At 33.7% G+C, this 21,043-nt stretch overlaps 1 protein-coding gene across 1 annotated transcript in view; it reads left to right on the top strand.

The window, feature by feature from the left end:
• Positions 1–21,043, top strand: part of jmjd1cb (jumonji domain containing 1Cb) — a 131,689-nt gene that overhangs the window by 100,384 nt on the left and 10,262 nt on the right. The window contains 14 exon segments of the mRNA XM_051922830.1: positions 227–428; positions 1,976–2,190; positions 2,626–2,778; positions 3,720–3,809; positions 4,138–4,265; positions 6,821–7,022; positions 7,420–7,637; positions 15,400–15,681; positions 16,300–16,468; positions 16,609–16,699; positions 18,037–18,121; positions 18,123–18,168; positions 18,253–18,375; positions 19,694–19,833. Of these exon segments, the coding sequence (XP_051778790.1) occupies positions 227–428; positions 1,976–2,190; positions 2,626–2,778; positions 3,720–3,809; positions 4,138–4,265; positions 6,821–7,022; positions 7,420–7,637; positions 15,400–15,681; positions 16,300–16,468; positions 16,609–16,699; positions 18,037–18,121; positions 18,123–18,168; positions 18,253–18,375; positions 19,694–19,833 (2,144 nt within the window).

Here is a 21,043-nt window from a genome sequence, read left to right on the forward strand (position 1 = left end):
TATTATTATTATTTTTTTTTTTTTTAGCATTGAGTGTTTAGTATGCAATGATCATTAAATTACAAAATTTGTCAGTGTGATGTTCTGGCATAACTCCTAAATATACGTAGAAACGTTTCAGAAAAGGACATACTAAAAATCCTGATCTGTAAAAGACATGCTTCAGTCTAACTATAGAAGCATTTGTAGAGTTAATGTATTCATGCCTATGTTAATTTATTTACAGATGGAATACCTCGGTCAGTATTAAAAGACTGGCGTAAAGTGAAGAAGCTGAAACAGACTGGAGAGTCTTTTCTGCAGGATGATTCTTGCTCGGAAATTGGACCTAACCTTCAAAAGTGTAGAGAATGCAGAATTGTCCGTAGTAAGAAAGGAGAAGAAACTGCTCACTCCCCTGTTTTCTGCAGATTCTATTATTTTCGCCGGTAAATCCCCTTTTATCATCACCAAGAAAGATAGTGTTAAATTTTCCTACATCAGCTTCCTTTTTCAATGATTTTCAGCATTATTGATAACAATATACTGTTGCAAGTAAACTATCACAGCAGAAAAATCTTTTTCCCCCAACTCTAATTGGATTTCAGGATGGTCAAAAAGCAGTTTTAGACTATAATACATGAAATTAAAATAAAAATCGAAAAATTACATAACCTCCTAAATGTTACATTATTTCTAAAAAAAAAAAAAAAAAAAAAAAAAGCATTTTGCGCCTTGAAAAATGTGTATTAAGTCTCATCTTTCTACTGTAACACATCCAAAACACTAAAAGTGCAAAGTCAGAATAATGATGCAAATAATAGTAATGAATAATAATAATATGAAATGAATAATAATGATGCTAATACTGTATGCATTGCTAAAATATGTCTTGTGTGATATATATTTGAATGGGAAAACTGCTTAGATGTATAGTCATTTACCTGACACCGACTCAGCATAACAGTTTCTCTCAATAACAGTTCTTTTGATCACATAATCATTAAGAAATAACTTCAAGTAACTGGATCTTGCCTGTCAACCTTCAGTTTTATTTCTGGCTGCCCCACAATATCAAAATGAGGTGGTGCTGGTTTATTTGAAGCAGGGTCAACAGAAATCCAAACACCAGCGTCACTTTCGTATTCATCAGAGTCACTTTCAGTTTCACTGACTGTTTGAATTTCACTGCCTGAAGACAGATTCTCTTCAGCATCACTGCTCGTATCACTGTCAAGATCATGCAACACCTAGGCTGCTGAAAAACTGTTCTTACAAGACACCATTATGAGTCAAGGAAAAGATGTGTCTACACTGTTGCTCAGGTATCACTAGGGCCAGACGTTTACGTAAGACACGCCAATACTGTTGCCCAAGTGATGCTTGGGACTAACGCTGTTAGCGTTTTTACAGCCCTAGTAATCCTCGGATCTAACGCTTAAGCATGATGTGTCTGTATATTTGCCCGAGTGACACTCTGGAGTAAAGCTTTTAGCACTGTTTTCACAGCCCGAGTGACACTAGGGTCTAACACTAGGGAGGTTGAATTTAGCATTTTGAGCTTATTTTGAAATAATTTGGTATTTTTAGTATAAACACACTCACCTAATTGCTACTTTTTGTTTTTATTATTTGCAGCTTTTTTCTTCTAGCAGATATAGTGTTATGAAAAGAACTACATTATTCTGCTATGTAAGCCATGTGTATATAGTGTAAATAATACTATACATGTCATCCGAGAAAGTTGAAAATCTTTACATAAGCATGAAAGTTCTTCAGTAATGCATCTGTGCTATAAATGCAGTGTTGTTGTATTTAATGTGGCTCAGAAAGCAGACTTACTTAATGTACAGTGGTAAATAAGACTTACTACAACAACTGTATAGGAAGGTAATATGTCATGCAAAGTAGAATTCTGGAAGAAAAATACCAGACTGCATTTTATTTAAAGAACAGCATTAACTTTCTTGCCTCATCCAGTCTTTCTTTCTCTTAGCCTTTCATTTAGCAAGAATGGAGTAGTCAGAATAGATGGCTTTTCTTCTCCAGACCAGTATGATGATGAAGCAATTAATCTTTGGGCACCAGGTGATTATGAAGACAATGATCTTGACTTGGACACTTCTAAATACATATTGGACTACATTGGAGATAAATTTTGTCAACTAGTTATGTCTGAAAATACAGCCATCACATGGATTAAAAAAGATGGTTAGTTCTGTATTTGATTTCAATTAATGTTGCTTAAATTTGACATTATCTATAATGGTAGAGTGAAAATGTTCATAAATGTAAACCCCATTGAAAGATGTAATGCTAGAATGCACAAATACTACTAATTAATTTGAAATGATGAAAAATTTTATTTATATGGTACAATTGAGTCATTTTCTATGTACTGACTGTTTTTGGTATTTTGAAATCTACAGTGATTGTGAGAATGTTCATTATAGTAAAATTTCTGAAGGTATTTTAAATTATATGAATTTGAATGGGAAAGAATAAGTGTGTTTTCTGTAAAAACTTCCCTTTTTTTAACACCATCTGTTGTTAAAGAGAAGGGAAAATGCCACACCCCCTAACCCCCCTTCACATCTGGGACTTATAATTTTGCATTTCATCAGCAGTGTTTACTTTGCCTTTCAGCCAAAATAGCCTGGAAAAGAGCTGTAAGAGGAGTGCGGGAGATGTGTGATGCATGTGAAGCAACACTGTTTAACATTCATTGGGTCTGCCAAAAATGTGGATTTGTGGTCTGTTTGGATTGTTACAAAGCAAAAGAAAGAAAAAGCTCCAAAGGTCAGGCAGTGATTGTTTTTTTTTTGTTTTTATAATATCTTAGGTATAATACAGTCATGTTGTAAAAAGAATTTTGTATTTATATACTTTATATAGTAGTAAAATTCTTTTTGACAGAATCATGATAGTGTTGAGTAAAAATAACACTTGTGGTTAGTACGTTGGTTTTGCTTATAGTTCAGGAAAATCTGTAAAATTCAGTAAGTACTTTGTTATTTCTTAAATAATAGTTAAAACAATTCATTTCCATCCCCTACTGGTGATACAATATTTTGTAGCATATGAATGATACAAAATGTACAAATGCCTTTGCCATTCAAAGTATGTTTAATCCCCAAAACAAATGCATTATTCAATGTTTTGAGTAATACAAATAATAGGAATGCAGCATTTCTTGCATAAAGTTTCAAAAATGTGAAATAGCTTTATTAGATTAGATTGAATTTTAATTGAAATTGAGTCATTAGTATGTTAAGTATTTTGTAATAAAACTGCTTATTATTTGCCATTATGGGCAAAAATGATTTTTATAGAAAAATGATATGAATTTAGAACATGAAGAGAAGTGATTAAATTTTGTACAAAGTGTGGTCTGGTTCAGTGCAGTTCTACAATCCATCCATCCAGTCATCTTCTAAACACACATTATCCTGAGCATATTTATTTAAATAGTAAAGTCTTCATATATTAATTGCATGATGGGTTAAATACTATCTGTAAAACACTCTGTTTCTTGGTAAAGTAAGTGCTTGCTTGTAATACTATACTTTTACATTTTTTACATCAAAATGTAGTTTTCTCATTTTTTAATATTTAAGCAGTCACATTTGTTTTGAAGATTTTTTTATTTTTATTGTTCAGTGACAGCTAATGGTATTTTGCTATGAGTAATGGAGAGTGTATTTCACAAATGAGGTAACAAATGTTGTGTTATAATTTAGACAAAGAACTCTACGCTTGGATGAAGTGTGTTAAAGGACAGCCTCATGACCATAAGCACTTGATGCCAACACAGATTATTCCAGGAAATGGTATGGCCAAATATTCCCTTTTGGAGATCTGCCAGTTTATAAATCTCCCTGATTAATAAACACCACAACCCTCCCCACCCCCAGCCTTCTTTTTGTCTCTCTGCTTCTAAGTAGTAGTGGTAGTAGTTAATCTTGAACGATATGACTGCCATCTGTGCTACAATTAGAAAAAGACAATATATTATTTAAGACTAACTTTGTTTTTCTTATGCCCATTTCCAATATTTATTATGTACAGTTGAATACTTTCATTTTTGCCCTTTATGTAAGCAAATGCTTTATTTAAAAAGTGATTATCATATAAACACACCCATATTTTTTTAAATAGTTTTAACAGATCTGGTGGAAGTGATGCATTCCTTAAAAGAGAAGTATGGAATTAAATGTCATTGCCCATGTGCCAGTAAACAAAACTTTCAAGTTGGCAAACTCCCTGCCACAAATGGAGTTTCACAGGTATGTTTTTTAAAATTCATAGTGCAGAGATATATCAAGCATGTTTCAGATAAGAAGCCAGGGGTCAGATTTAAAAAACTTTCATACACACAATAAGAAGCTTGAAATGTGCATGTTTGACTTACCATGCAAAAGTCGTGATTTATAAATGAAAACTTGATGGGAGAACTTACTTATATTTACGGCAACTCTGATCCATGGAGGAAGTGGGAAATGACGACACCGTTGATCATGGATATTGTGCGTTGACATAACAAACATATTAAATTTTAAAAGTGATAAATATGATGTGTATACTGTGTTTTGGTCTCTTTTTAAAAGGGCTAATACTGCTTATTTGCATTGAAGAACTTTTTTCTTTTTCTGTCAGTTTATATTATCTATCTTTTGTCACTTCTAAGAATTAAAAATCAAACTGCAGTAAAAGCACAGACGTGATTTCACTTCCTGCACTCAAACTATTAATACAATGCCTATGTAGCCTATTTGTAGCCTAACATGGCTTGTTTGTCCCTACTTGAAGACTATGTAACTGGCATATATGAAGTCAAGATGTTTTTAGGACTGTTTGAACTTTTTTGCCCATGATGATGACTGACTTATGAGCCGATTTAGATTTTCAAGAACCATTTCCTTGGAATTATGTACAAAGTTAGCCCTGAAGTCACACTGCCCGAAATCGGGCCATACCTGTTCATATCCTGGTTTTAACAACAGTTGGCTTTCTGGCAACAGGCACCTGCTAGAGGAAACTGGCTGGCAGGTCAAGGATATCTCAGCCAAGCCATAAACAACTGGCAATGCACTACATTCAGTTTCCAAGTATGTAGTTTGGTTTTACAAGCAGACATGAAAAGGAAATTAGCAGCAGTGTTTTCCTAATGTAATTGTGGCAATTTGCAGCACTCAGATTGCTATAAAGGCACCTAGTGAGAATGCAGATGCTTTTGTTAACTGTAAGTAGTTACATTCCAATAACAAACAAGTTATCTGTGATACCAAGATGAGACTGACAAACATAATGGCTTGTTGTCCTGGGTCAACCCATTATTCGTTTATTTTGAGGCAAACTAGTGTTGGCATAAACTTTGCTAATGGTGCTAAATGTGGCAGCTGGCTTATTGGTAAAGTAACTGGCTGTTTTTCATCTGGCCTTTTACTATTCATTTTAACAGCAATTATATCATTACATGTGCCAGGTGTTAGAGGCTACCTGCTCGGTCGCTGGAGCCATACGCCTTTCCCCAGAGTGCATAGTGCAGGTGAGGAGAATACCATAGAACAACTCAAATGCAATTGCCAATGGCTTGATGCGCCAGGTGGGAGGCTGGTTTACCAGCCACTGAAGGTTTGCAGTATTGCGAGTACATAACGATATGTACAAGGTTCTTTGGAATAGTCAATATATATGGTTGTTTTAAGTTTGGCTTCAGTGTGCATTCATGTGTGGACTTTTACAAGATGTTTGTGATTTATTAAGGTTAAACAGTGTAGAAATGTTTATATTCCAGGTTTTATAAATCTGGTTTTATTTTTGGCATATGCATTGTACTGTTTTTGGCATATGTATATTTTCATTCGTGAATTCACAGAAAGTTTTATAAGTGAGACTCCAGATGATTATTCGAAATTTTATTCTAATTCTGTTATTTTTGGATATCACATTTCTGCCCAAAGTTGAAATATTCAGGTATATATGTTTTACATTGGAGATTTTCGGTTCAGTTTTGAACATTCTCTGTGTATTCAATCAGCATCCTGTCAAACCTGTGCATTGCTTTGAGACACTCCCGGGGTTTTTTCAGTTCATTATCTCTTTCATATTTGCACAACGTCACCAAGAACAGCTTTATTATACTTTTGGTTTGGATAAAGGCTTTTGTAATCAGTGACAGAGCATCCACTTTCGTTTCAAATGTGACCTGCTTTGTAGAGTCTGGAAGAGACAGCTGAAGTATAGTTCTCAATTCTATAAACTCTAGCCGAGTTTGACTTGATTTGATATAAAAGCCAAGTAAGTAATATATTGGGAGAGCATCCCATTAATGGTTTCCTTGCCAGTGCCATGTATCTCATGCTGAAACATATGTGCAACACCGAGATTTTTTAACCAAAGTTGTAATACATTTAAACTAATACATATTTGTTAGTATACCTATAGGTTGTAGGTTGTTTAGGGAAATATGAAAACTTCAATTGGCATAAGAGTGCTTTAAAATATCAAGTAATAATTACGAGATACCCCAGAGTTGAAAAAACGTACATGGCGATGGATATATTATACACACATAGTTAAAAACAAAGTGCAGTACTAGAATTAGAGACTATAAAAACATTGTGATCAGCTGCAGAAATAAATAAAATACCTGAGTGAAAGTCACAGATATTCTAGGTTCATCACAGTATTAGTTATGTAATGTGCCATCTCACAAAATGCTGGTTAATAAATACATTGTCATGCTTCATTAGATTTTGGTTATCAGAGTCTTATTTGTTTTGTTTTTGAAATTTTTCATAGTGACCTAATTTGTGGACTATTTTTACCTCTGTTTCAGGTTTTGAAAAATGTTCTTAATCACAGCAATAAAATAACAAAAAATGAATTTCAGCTTCAGAATTCATTGCAAAAAATAGAAACCAATGGCGACAGTAGCCCAGGAAGCGACACCGATAGCAAGCTATCTCATCCTGAATCCCAGTCTCCTTTGCATTTCCTAGCAGATTTAGCTGAGCAGAAAGCTAGAGAAGAAAAGAAAGGTGAGATGCAGCTCTTGCATTTTTTTGGCAAAACGTGTGGCAGCCAGATACATTTTTTCTTGACATTTTATACTGTTTTGAAATCATTTTCTCCTCATTCCTTCTTCACGGTTCTGATTTGTTTAACAAATTGATTTCTAATTAATATTTACCAACAAAGGCAATTCTTTTTTTTTTTTATGTAAAGTGTTCATATAAAATATACTATCTGACTTTCATTCTGGGGCACTTAAGTTAAAATACCAGTTTAAATATTTCTTATTTTGTGTTGTAACATTACTTGATTATTTTTCCAAAAGCAGTGAGATTATTAAGTCAGGAAAAAATAACTGACATAGTCCTCCTTGAAAAATAAGAGGTGCTACTGGAAAATGTCTAAATCCTTCCTTTGTTTCAGAAAATAAAGAATCTCCGGAAAGCAAGTATATCAAGGAGGAGAGGGAATTAACAAACAGTTTAGACTCTTTGAGCTGTAAATCATCATCATTGGTGTCGCACAACAATGAGCAAGGATCTACTCTCAGAGATTTGCTGACTACAACAGCTGGTAAATTGCGCCTTGGCTCTACAGATGCTGGAATTGCATTTGCTCCTGTTTATTCTTCAGGGACACAAGTATGTGGTGTTTTATGGTTTTGTTAACTTTTCAATAATCTTTCAAAAACAGTAGTGAAATCATTTAATGAATGTTTGGGTTGTTTAGATTAAACCTTGCTCTGGGAACAGTCACTAATTTATAGAAACTTTTATTTACACTCTAGACATGTACTTTATATTGAGTACTTTGATCTTTACATTAATGGTACTGATGATTTATTTCTAGCACTTAAGATGGTGGAATCCACATTTAAACGTGTTTCATAGTTTTTGATTCCTTTGTAGAACTATGAGTAGAATTAGCCAGTATTACATATAAAAGTAATAAAAATAAGTGTGAATTCAATTAAAAAAATTATTTATATGTGTGCATTTGTTATATAGTGTGTCAATGTAGGAATTTTTAGTCATAGAAGACCACTTTAATGCCAGTCATGCAGATACTAACTTTTCCAGTGATTTTGAGTTGTAGCCTTCATTTACATTATCTTAGTCTGGCATCAAGATTAGTAACTTAATTTGGCAAATCTGACATACCAAATGACTAGAACTCGTGTAATGCGACATTGGCTTTAGTGTCCCTGGTATGAGAATTCACACCTTTTGTCTGTCTTGCCCTTCCATTATTAATGGATAAATCTGATTCTGATATAAATGGTCAATTAGATTGGCTTCTTCATAATTGGCATAATGTTTCCCTTAGAGATAGTCTTCCAGACAGGTGAACAGGTGGTAGTCAAACAGGGCCAGGTCTGGGATAAGGGTGCAGTTAATACTTTTTCAGAGTCATAGTTTTGCAGAGCAGCTTTTACATCCCTTGCTAAGGTGTGGTGTGATTGATGTTCTAAGCAGATCTTCTGAAACCCTGAAGATCAAAATTGTTGGGGTTTCCAGAAAGGATGTTATTGTGTTATAAAGTCCTCAGTGCCTTTTGTGCAATTTAATACTTTATTATTATTTTATGTATGCTTTTTCAATCTTTATTTATTGTTTAAAAGGAATACAAGAAAATGTTTGTTTATATGCCCTCTTAATCAAAACTGTAAGGTCACAGGGAGCCATAACCTACCTTTAAAGTATTGGCAAAAAGACAGGATCCAACTATGGATTGCCAGATCCTCAGTGGTCCGCTCACACACTTCTAGTCTAAGCCAATTCAGAGACTTGAAATAGCCTAAAAGGCATGTTGTTAGGCTATGTTAGGACACCCGAAGTGCTGAAAGCAACCCATACATATTATACATTGGCAGAAACCAGGCCAGAATTAAAGCCTGTTCTCCTGGAATTTTGTGGCAGCAGAAGTTGTGATAGTGCTAATCAAATAAATAAAGTCTTGAAGCCGCTCACACTACTGATCTGTTCCATTTCAAAAATGACAGCACAGTTCATGTAGAATGTATGGTACTGGTAAATTATTTAAGTGTCATAACATTATCACCATTTAAATACACTGGAAGTTTGAAGAATATTTGCCTCACAAAATATGATAATTTCTGAGTATTTTTTGCATATTTTTGTTCAACATCATTTGTTAAGATGAATTAATATGTTAATTACACATACATATCCAACTTTACAAAAAAGCCATATTCTGAAAGGTAGAAACTACTATTAAGTAATACTAGGTAATAAATGTATCTATTAGAAAATAACAGTTTGCCAAATACAAAATTTTCTGCTGCTGAAAGTTTTTAATAAGTTAAATTTAAGTGAAAATATTATACTGTTGGCAGATTTTTTTCAAATTACTGTGGGAAACACTCTTAACATGTTCACCTTGTTGGGTTAAGACACAGTTTTGCTGAGATTATAGCTGTACTGAAGACTATTTCTTAAACAGAACTTGTTTAACAAATATACACGTTGTTTCTGGCCAATAATGGGGAAATTTTTGTTGCTTGCAATGGATAGTTAATATTTGGATGTTTTCTAAAATTGGTTATGTTATGCAGTTTCAAAGAGACAGCGTATGAGGAAAATGAGAGTGTCTTATACTAAGCTGTCCAATTTTATTTAGCTGAAATCTTATAGATCAAGTGATGTATAGTTTTTGAGCAAAATCCATTTTGTTTTTATTTAATGTCCTGTAGTGTATAGGAAACAAATACTATTAAAAAGTAAACTTTATAACTCTTAATATTAAAAATTAGTGTGTAGGTAAAAAACTGTTTGTAATACTACTAGGAGGCTTTGCCCCCTCCTCGCTTCGCTCGCCAACCCCAGAGCTGGCGCTACATGCTAGCCTCTTTGCAGTTCTGCCACTTGCGTATGGGGATGCGGATGGACAAATTAAAGATTTTTATTTTCAAGGGAATTGTTACATATGCATAATGGAACTAACTATTTTACTAACAGCAAGTAATTAATCATATTAAAAAATAGTAAAACGTAATAATTTGAAAGTAAATTACATTTTATGTTGCGTTAGAGTTTGTTGAGTAATACAATTTCGTTCTGTTTGGCTTTGAAATTAACATGCAAATACTTTTTAAACTTACACTTTCACTGTAAAACTTCAGTAAAAACAATTTTTTGAATTAAATTTTCATCAATAGCCCATTGAATTTTGATATAACTGCAATGTACAACTGCCCGTGATTGAATTATTTCGTTTCTTTCTCTCTATTAAGTAAAACGACTTTTTCGAATGTTTGGCTCAGAATTATTAATTGTCTTTGCAAAAGCTGTTCTAACGGTTGTAGTTATTTTTCGGGATATTGTAAGTTGTTGTTTTCATGTTCCACATGATCACCACCATCTGTTTCAGCATAGTCTATTGATACGTATTTAAACAATTTTAAACAATTTGCCTTGTAACCGATTGATGTATTTGGTGTTAATTCGTTTGACTTCACAGTGTCTCGGTGCTAGGATTGCCCTCATTTTTTTCTGTTGATAGCCCTTCGTGATGAAATTCTTCAATAAGATTTGGACATAATACATCTTCTTTAATTGGGAACTTAAAAGTGAAGAAACGTTAAAATTTAAAAGAGCTGAGAGAGCAGGAACTGTGTCTGACAAAAGCATTCACACGAATGAGAGGCGAGAGTACCATGTGCATGGTTGAATATGGTTGAGAGGAGGGCGTGACTTGAAGAAATCTCATGGCCAAAGTCACGCAGGACTTGAAAAAATCTCTTAAAACAAAGTCTCATCTTGTCTCCAAATTTTTTTTATATAACAGAGAGAAATAAAATATATAGTGGGGAAAAAAATGAGCAGCACACACCGCAATGTTCATAAAAATCACATTAATAACCCGAAAACCCGTATGTATTTGCAAATGCATTTCTGTGATTTTCAGCTGCGCCCAAAATTTATTACAATACATACAGAGACAGAGGACTACTTTCATAACCAGCCCATCCTTGTTACCGCACTAGATTCAACTTGCTCAGAGTAAGGCATCCATCAGTAATTAAAGCCAAATCAACTGCAGGGTGGAAAATTCAGTTGTTTCTGCCAAACTGATACAGTTATAAGGAGTACTCTAAATGTTAGAGGTGTAATGATCTCATTTAAATGTTACAAAGTAGTTATTGGCATCCTGTTACTATTGTGTGTCATGTCACAGGTTTGAAGCACTTGGTTTGAATTGTCATCATTTTAAATGGAAACGATACAATATTTTGCTTTGTATTTTTAAAAAAAAAATGACTTTGATGGTTCTTTGTTACATAATGGCAGTGACCTTATAATCTTGTTTCTTTTATTTCTACAATTTCACTAAATATGTTTTATCCAGTGCAGTTAGTAGGGAGCTAGAGCTTGACTGAAGACAGGTCCTGGTTTTGCTATACTGTATTTACACTTTAAGAATTAATGTATTTTAGGCCATGATTTTAAATAATAGTCTGCATTTTTGTGGCAGGCAGGCAATATCATCTCTACCATACAGTCATACAACTTGATTTCATACAGCAGACTTATTTTCAAAAATCGCACAAGTACAATTCAAGGTAACAAGATAAAAAGTGCAATATCTTTGAAAATTAATACCTTTATACAGGGAGAGAATATGAAACCAGATTTTTGCCATGTATTCAGTAGCAGATAAAAAAGTGAAAATAACCACTAAATGAGCAATGATCAGAAATGATCAGAAAAGCTCTTACCATGAAATACTTTGTAACAAAACAAATTTAAGTTGCTTCAAATGAATATGCTGCCTCTTTTAAAAAATGGCTATGACTGGACATGAGAATTTCTAATGTTATGTCTTTAAGAAGTAGTTGAATTTTCTTCTGAAGACTGAAATACAGTGTTGCATAATGTCTTCTTTCTTTGTTTAGGTTTATAGCTCTTGCATGTCAGTGAAGTGCCCTGCCTTATTTTGATTCACTAAACTCTTTAACGGGTTGGTAGTAACAGATTTTGTCCAAGCACATGATATAATTCATTCTGGAACCATTAAACAGTTTGCCATTAAGGAATCCCCTATTTCTTGTTTCAATCCTGAAAAAATAATTGAATTACTCATTTTAAAATGTAAGTTCTAGCTCAGTGTCAGTTCATGTCAGTAGCAGATAAAAAGATTATCTGAATTAGTAAACATGGGAACATCCAGAAGTATATGTTCTCACTAGAAAGCTAAGCTGATTTTTAAAAATATGAAGTATGTCCCTCTAAAGCATTTTTGCCATATCTCCTGCAAAAATATCTTGGTTAATTAAAAGAACAGTGCATTTTCACACTCGGCACCTCTGCTATATACTTGCCAGTTATTTGTTCACAATAAACTATGATAAACAGAGATAACCCGGTTAGTTAACTCTGTTGGTAGTGCATTGACTGCAGCACAGATGTATTTGGAATAAGGTATGTTATAACATTATGTTCTGCTTTGCCTGACTGTTGGAGTATTCAGATTTTCTCTTCCTGTCATAGTAATATGTTTGGCAGAATATAGAAGTTTTCTATCATTTTTATTGTGTAAAATCAAGTGCTTACTTTTCATTATTTTCAACTCCTAAACTGAAATGACGATGCATGTTTGGTTGCTTTCTACTGAAATGCACCTGCTTCTAAGGCATTTGAAACAACTAAAAGCTTAGAAAGTATTTAATTTTTCTTGTATACGTTAATGTTTAAAGAATGTTTTAGTGAGCATTGTTAATCTAAATTCAACAACAAAAGAAATGTCAGAATATTATTCCCGGAGTTTTAAATAGGTCCTTCTGGTTTTCCATTCAGGCTACAATAGTGCAAACAATGTGAATGATATTTTTCTACTGAATTTAGGATTCTCTGTCCCTTCAGAAAGTGATCTTTTAATTGATTATGACATTGTCAGTGTATTGCCATTTAAACTTTATTAACTCTTCGAGGGCTGAATATTTTTTTTACAAAAAACAGTTTTCTGAAGAACAATGGATTAACATAGAAATCAACATAAAATGTCTGTTGCTGCATGCTGTGGCTGCCAGTTTGCCAAGAATGTGCGGCAGGCTTGCTGCCAGGCTGTCTTTGTGTGGCTGGGGCAGCAGCAGTGGTCACGGTTGCAGTTTATTGCAATCTGATTTCTACCTCTTATCATTGTTAAGTGGCAGTCCTCCCAGGCAAACAGTGCCATAGGCTTGTAAGCAACTTGAACCTGTTCAGCACCATGATTAGCTGGGAACCAGTCAGCTGAAGCTGGAACTTCACATTCGTTTTCGATTGCTTGTATCAAAATAGGAGTCCGACAAGTCATAGTCCAATGAGAATAGGCAAAATGTCGTCCACAGAGTATTTTGTTTTACACGTCTGCTTTGATCTCTGTCAGTGCCATTTTTGCCATTGTTTGTGCCTTGCTACTCATGGGAACTCAGGAAATCTCAGTCAAAACCAATGAAGCTAACTTTCCTTCGAGCAATGAGAGTCCAACTAAAACGTAATGGTTGGTTTTGTCACAGTTTACAGTTGATTACCATCGTCAACTCCTCCTTTTGACAAAAGTCGACATCAGCCCTGAAAGAGTTAAAGTAGATGCATAATTGGGTGTCATTAACAAACACAATGTTATCATAAGATAGCAGTTTATTTATATATTTATTTTGTCTTATTCAACTTAGATCTTTCTCAGAACACATCTATTATCATTCCAAAAGATTAATTTTTGTAATGACTTTTTCACTGATTGGCATTGTTTACTATCATTGAAGTTGTGGTCCATGTCATCTGCACTTACTCAGGAACTTCAATCTCTGCCTCACTGGCTTATCTTTCTTTTTGAGCTGTGTACTTTTCCCCCATGCTCTGCTAGCTGTCGTCTTTTGATTTGTGGGGTATTTGGTTCTCTGTCCACAAAAATCTGATTATTGCTTGTGATTCAATTTATAAGAGAAAACAGCATGATTACAAGATGACTGTTCAATCTAGTATACAGTAATCCCTCCTCCATCGCGGGGGTTGCGTTCCAGACCCCCCTGCGAAAGGTGAAAATCCGCGAAGTAGAAACCATATGTTTATATGGTTATTTTTATATTGTCATGCTTGGGTCACAGATTTGCACAGAAACACAGGAGGTTGTAGAGAGACAGGAACGTTATTCAAACACTGCAAACAAACATTTGTCTCTTTTTCAAAAGTTTAAACTGTGCTCCATGACAAGACAGAGATGACAGTTCCGTCTCACAATTAAAAGAATGCAAACATATCTTCCTCTTCAAAGGAGTGCGCATCAGGAGCAGAGACTGTCAGAAAGATAGAGAAAACCAAACAAATCAATAGGGCTGTTTGGCTTTTAAGTATGCGAAGCACCTGGGGCACAAAGCTGTTGAAGGCAGCAGCTCACACCCCCTCCGTCAGGAGCAGAGAGAGAGAGACAGATAAAAACAAACAGTCAAAAATCAATACGTGCCCTTCGAGCTTTTAAGTATGCGAAGCACCGTGCAGCATGTCGCTTCAGGAAGCAGCTGCACAGAAGGTAACAACGTGAAGATAATCTTTCAGCATTTTTAGATGAGAGTCCGTATTGTGTGCGAACAGCCCCCCTGCTCAATCCCCCTACGTCAGGATCAGAGAAAGTTAGCGCGAGAGAGAGAGAGAGAGAAAAGTAAGTTGGGTAGCTTCTCATCCATCTGCCAATAGCGTCCCTTGTATGAAATCAACTGGGCAAACCAACTGAGGAAGCATGTACCAGAAATTAAAAGACCCATTGTCCGCAGAAATCCGCGAACCAGCAAAAAATCCGCGATATATATTTAAATATGCTTACCTATAAAATCCGCGATAGAGTGAAGCCGCGAAAGGCGAAGCGCAATATAGTGAGGGATTACTGTATTATAATTCCGCTTTTGGGTAATGGACAGAATTGTACATCATATGTTGTCTTCTCATGGTGTACATTTGGGCCTGTTGCCTTTATTTATTAAAACAAATTAATATTTCAGGATTTCATTTTTGATTGATGGCACAGGATATGACAAGTAAAAGTTATTTAGTTAAATATATGTATTTTTTCCTTTTGAATCATATCAGTAAAATATATTACTAACATAAATGTCTTTGGCATGGAGGATTGGTATTTAGGTTAGTATCTTAGTCCGTATTTATGATTTTCACATTTGGACTTCTTGTTTCTTTTAACTTGTACCATACACATTTTTATACAAAACATAGGTGAAAATAAATCTCGCCTGTGCAGATAGAACATTTGGTTCTTATTGTCATAAGGACATTTTTACTTTTGTGATGTCTTTGTCCATTACAAAACAGAATTTTCAAGTGTATATTTTTACTTTAATAACTGAAGCATGTTTTAATAATTGTAAAAGTAATGTATTTTTTATTTTTGTAGATTGGCAAAAGTGGAAGAAGCATGCCTAATATCTTAGATGACATTATTGCTTCAGTGGTTGAAAATAAGATTCCTGCCAATAAAACTGCAAAACTAAATCTTAAACAAGAACCTAGTGAAGAAACAAAACACGAAAGGAAAAGATTCACCAAAGATGAATCAAATGGATTATATTCTGAGATACCACATTCCTGGCTCTGTGATAAACGTTTGCTTTGGCTTAAGGATCACAGAAACTCCTATAACTGGAAACTCTTTAGGGAATACTGGAGACAAGGGCAGGTTTGTACCACACAACTGATCATGAAAATTAATCTTTAAATATAACAAGTCAAATAGTTTCCAGTTTATTACTTTGTTTTCCTTATACATTATGCATTGTAATGTGAAAAAACTGACATCACATTTAGATTTCCTTATACTGTACATTATGCATTATGTGAAAAAGAAACTGGCATCACATCTGGATTGCAGTGTGCAGCTTTGCATGCCACAGTACTAAAGAAGATGCAATAGCTCTTGAAGCTATGCAGAGAAGAGCATTACTGGATTTGCTATGTGAAAGGCTAAGGGAATTTAGCATGCATTGTCATGTGCAGAGAGATGATAAACTACATGATGAACATGTCCATGTCTTTAAAATTAGTAAAATACATGGGTAAAGTTGATCCAGCATATTTCTTTGAAAGTAAATTGTAAATCACATTATTGGATGCCAATGGAAATTAAGGGAAAGTGCATTTAAAATGGAATCTACAAAGTACATATTTTACACAAAATTGATAGACAACTTAAGTTATTAAGTTACCAAACAATCTGATAAACACTCTGAATTGTCCATTTTGTCAAACTACATATGTTCTAATCCAGCTGTATTATTTTTTTTTTTCCTTTTCTTAGCCTGTGCTAGTATCAGGAATACACAAGAAGCTCAACAGCAATTTATGGAAAGCAGATTCATTTAACCAGGAGTTTGCTGACCATCAGGGTGATCTTGTGAATTGTAAAGATGGTGTGGCTTGTAATTCTGGAATCAAGGAATTCTGGGATGGATTTGAAGATCTAACTAGTAAGTTAAGAGTTACACTTCTAATACTGAGCCAACAAATTAGATTAGTTATTATTAGTTTTTTATTAGATTACAGTATCTTATAAAATAAAACTATATAAGTTTAGAAAGTAAAATTGAATTATTTCTTACTTTTTCAGAACGTCCTAAGGCAAAGGATGGAGAGGCAATAGCTTATCGACTGAAGGACTGGCCTTCTGGGGAAGAGTTTATGGCTCTTATGCCTTCAAGGTATAAATATTCGCTTTCCCCAACCCACACCCCCCACCCCCGTATCGGAGACATACATGGTGCTCCAAATTATTATGAAATTGACATATCAGTAAATATCAGACATTTCAGTAAAATCAACATTTAGCTTATAGTCTGTAAATGAAAGTGTTTGCATGTTTTTATTTCTCAATTTTTTTAGATAAATGGCATAAAGCTCAGAGAGGTTTGTTAATTAGTTTGTTAGGTGATCTTTATTAAAGGGAAACCTACTTAAAGTGTGTGTTCCACATTGTTCTCATCACTAAGGGTAGGAATAAAGATATTTCTGAAGATGAAAAGCATGAAATAGTGCAATGTCTTGCAAAAGACATAAAAGCAATAGACATTTAATGAAAACTGAAGAGAGATCATCGAACAGTGAAAAGATTGTTGAGTGATTCAAAACACAGATGAATTTGTTGAGATAAAGTCTTATTAAAGAAAATTTCTGTCAAACAAATTAATGCTATTAAAAAGTATCATGTAGCCACCTTCATCCTGTAAACCTTAACCCTTCTTAGAACCTGTGGAGCATCCTTACAAGGAAGGTCTATGAGCATGGGAAGCAGTATTCCTTGAAGCAGCATTTCTCAGAGACAATTTTGAGATCTTCTAATGAAATACAGACAGAGTCTACACATGTACTTACAAGTTAAACGCCATGGCCTTTTAATTGTCACATGTACAATACGCAGCAAAATTCTAAGTTGCAGACATAATAATCAACAAAAAACATCAGGCCCAAAAGAGGCTCAAACTTAAATCTAATAATAATAATCACAATAAATATCACAAAATACAACATTATGTACATTAGAACCAGAGAAGATGTGGCACTTAGTTAGCTTATTTTATTAGTTTATCACATATAACAGTTGAGTAGCCTTAATACGTGTGGGTAGAAACTGTTCTTAAACTTTCAGTGGATGAGAGAGTTGTTAAAGTCTTATCAAAGAAGAGCTCATATATTGAATATGTTACTTGATCTGTAAATATGTTTTTTTTTTAAACAATCTATTCATGCAGCAAATACAACAGATTTTGGTTTCAAAGTCATGATGATCTTTTGAATGTTTTCAAACACCATTTTGCATAATAATTTGGCAATGTGTTTGGTGTACTTTTAAAAATTTTAAAAACAGCTATTGTAATTATCAGTAGTTTTGCTTGTGATAACATTCACATTATAATATGATTGTACTATAAATAAGAAATCCTTAATTGTACTGGCTGTTTAGAAAAAACAAATAAAAATGGTATGTGCATAATAATTTGGAACACAGTGGATACATGTAAGTTTCCGTGTATCTTTACAGATATGATGACTTGATGAAGAATCTACCCTTACCAGAGTATTCCGATCCAGATGGAAAGCTTAATTTGGCTTCTCGCTTGCCAAGTTTTTTTTGTACGACCAGATCTTGGACCAAGACTTTGCTGTGCTTATGGTATGTGTAATGAAAAATGCAGAATAAAATTAATAACACCTACTAATAGTTGAAAGTCTAAATAGTTACATAATTTTATTACAGGAGTAGCTGCATCCAAAGAACATGACTTTGGAACTGCCAGCCTTCATTTAGAAGTTTCTGATATTTTGAATATACTTGTTTATGTTGGTGTAGCCAAAGGGAATGGAGTACTTTCTAAAACAGGTAAGAATAAAATATGATGAAAATGAGCAGGTGTGATTAATATAGTTGTTTAATGGAGATTATGCCAGCAATTAAAATAGCTATGTGTGTAGTTTTTTAAGTAGTCCAGAAAGAAATGTGTGATGCTGAATATCAGCTTTTAAAGGCAAATATGACATTGAAAATCTGCACATAAATCACAGAGAATAATTTAATTTTATCTATTTGTGGCTTTAAGATAAAATAAGTTTTCTGTGGAATATACAGTAATGAAATGTTTACATGAATGATTCCCATAAACAAGTGACTGCAGCGTATCACCAAAAACAGACAATGAATACAACATTCTCTTATTGTGTATACACGACAAATAACTTGAACTTACATAGCTTCATTATTCATTGTAGTAATATGATCTTCAACCGTTTTGGGTGTAATACATTGTTCACTTCTATTATTTTTGAAACACCCCTAACGTATTTACTTATTTCTCATATTTTGGGCCCAGATATACTTTGTGATACTCAAACCATTGCGGTTTAATCCCAAGTGGGCTTCTCACAATAAATATAAGCAGTCACCCTCTTGTTCTACATTAGGATCTGACATGAACTATATACCAGGGAAACAGAACTTTTCATCTAGACAAAAAGCAAAAGCTTCATGTTTAATTCAGAAACAAGTTCTAATCCTTTGGCAGGTGCTTCCATTATCAAAAATGGCATACTCAATATATGTTTCCAGAGAGATTTTCTTAAGCTGTACCTTAATACAATTTTGCTGTACATTGATACACTTCTTTTGGCAATTGCACCTTACATTTTTTGTTCTAACTCAATATTTTAAAAGATACATGATTTAGGCTGCAACTTTAGTAATTTTTCTCTCTCTTTCTAACCATTTTGATATATAATTCTATTGGTTTTCCAGTTTTGTTTATTAGAATAAGTTTTTCCTTGGACAATCCTTGGTTCAACGTATGTTGTAGTATTCATTTTTTGTAAAGCCTTTTCTAATAGTGCACACACAATACTATAAAGGTGCAAAGAATTATACTAATGTATTGAAAAATTACAGGCTTGTCTGAAAATAGTCAAAATAACATTATTATAGTAATTTTGTATTTCATTTCATAGCATTGGTTACAAGATTGTATCTTAAAAGAATTAACTTTCTGCTAGTTATGTGTTTTATCTAGTTCATCTTTATGCCTTCATACTGCTTCTCAAGCTATTTGCATAGAACACTTTCAGTGTTTCCTTCTATACTGTAACATGATTAATTTTTGAGCTTACTGTAAATTTGTTTGAAATATAAACTAGCTCTTATTTGTTTATAGGAGTATTAAAAATATTAGAAGAGGAAGATTTGGATGAAAATATGAAGAAGAGACTAAAGGATTCTAGCGAGACTCCAGGGGCATTGTGGCACATATATGTAAACAAAGATGCTGATAAAATTAAAGAATTTATTCTAAAGGTCAGCAGATAGATTAGATTAGTCTGTCTATTAAAAGGAAATTTATTTTTTCATTTTTCTGTATTACTCAAACATAATTGCACTATAAGGGCACCTCTGTCATTGCATTTTTCAATATTTAAAAATGTTACCTCTTTTAATTTTAGCATTGTGTACAGCAGCAGAGGAGATGCCAACTTTGTGCCAGCATCACATAAGTTTTTTTTCAGAATTCTTTCTTCACAATCATTGTATATATTTGTTTAACTCATGACATTGTCATCTAAAGTGAAATATATAAATTTTTTAAAATGTCTTGACTGTTCTTACAGTTTAAAGTAAGTCTGTAGGGAGCCGGTCACTATATAAAGACAAAAGCATTAAAAACTTACCAGATATGTCAGTTTTTAAGCCAGGATTGTTGACTTTTGATTGATGTTTTGACATGTAAACACATTGTCTTGTACATACATTGTAAAACAGCATGTTTTTGTTTTTTTTTCTGAACATAATACAGACAATAAAACCATTTTGGAAGATTTGGTTATTTTAAAACAAGACTATAGTACCCTTTTGAGCCTCCTGGGACATGGTTTTCTCTACACTATCCTTTTCATTTCGAATATTCTCTCCTAGTACTGTTATTGCCATTATTAAATGTTTCTGACCAAATATGAACTGCTGTCTCTATTCTATAGAAAACTAATCCGTAATCATACTCGCTCACTCATTGAAAATACCACACTTACTAACCCAGTCACAGTTTTTCACTACATGTGATGAATAAGATCATAGACAAATATGAAAACTGCCAGCACTCCAGTTAGTCATGGACAGCAGAAAGCATCTGTAGTAAAGAGGAGAAATGTGGATACACAAGCTACAGCCAGTCTACCTTACAAGAGACTGCTTCATCAGTTGTGTCCATTAATGCTGTAAAAATGACCAAAAAATTTTATTATTGATTTAAAATTACAAAGATTCACAACTACCTCGTCATATTATGAGTTAGAGTAAATGTTTACTGACAAGAAAATAAAGTTATTCATTATTTTTACTCACTTAAAATGCTCTCCTCAGTTGTTCTTTCTGGAACACACTCCGCAAGAGTGGCTCTGCATGAACTAAACAATTCGATAACTGGTTTGTGGTGCATCATTCTTCATTTTGGCTTAGCTCTGTCACATAAGCTTCCCTATCTAATTTCCTCAGTATGTTTTTATTGTGCATG

This window comes from Erpetoichthys calabaricus, chromosome 2 (assembly GCF_900747795.2).
Source record: "Erpetoichthys calabaricus chromosome 2, fErpCal1.3, whole genome shotgun sequence".
NCBI classification, from domain to species: domain Eukaryota; kingdom Metazoa; phylum Chordata; class Cladistia; order Polypteriformes; family Polypteridae; genus Erpetoichthys; species Erpetoichthys calabaricus.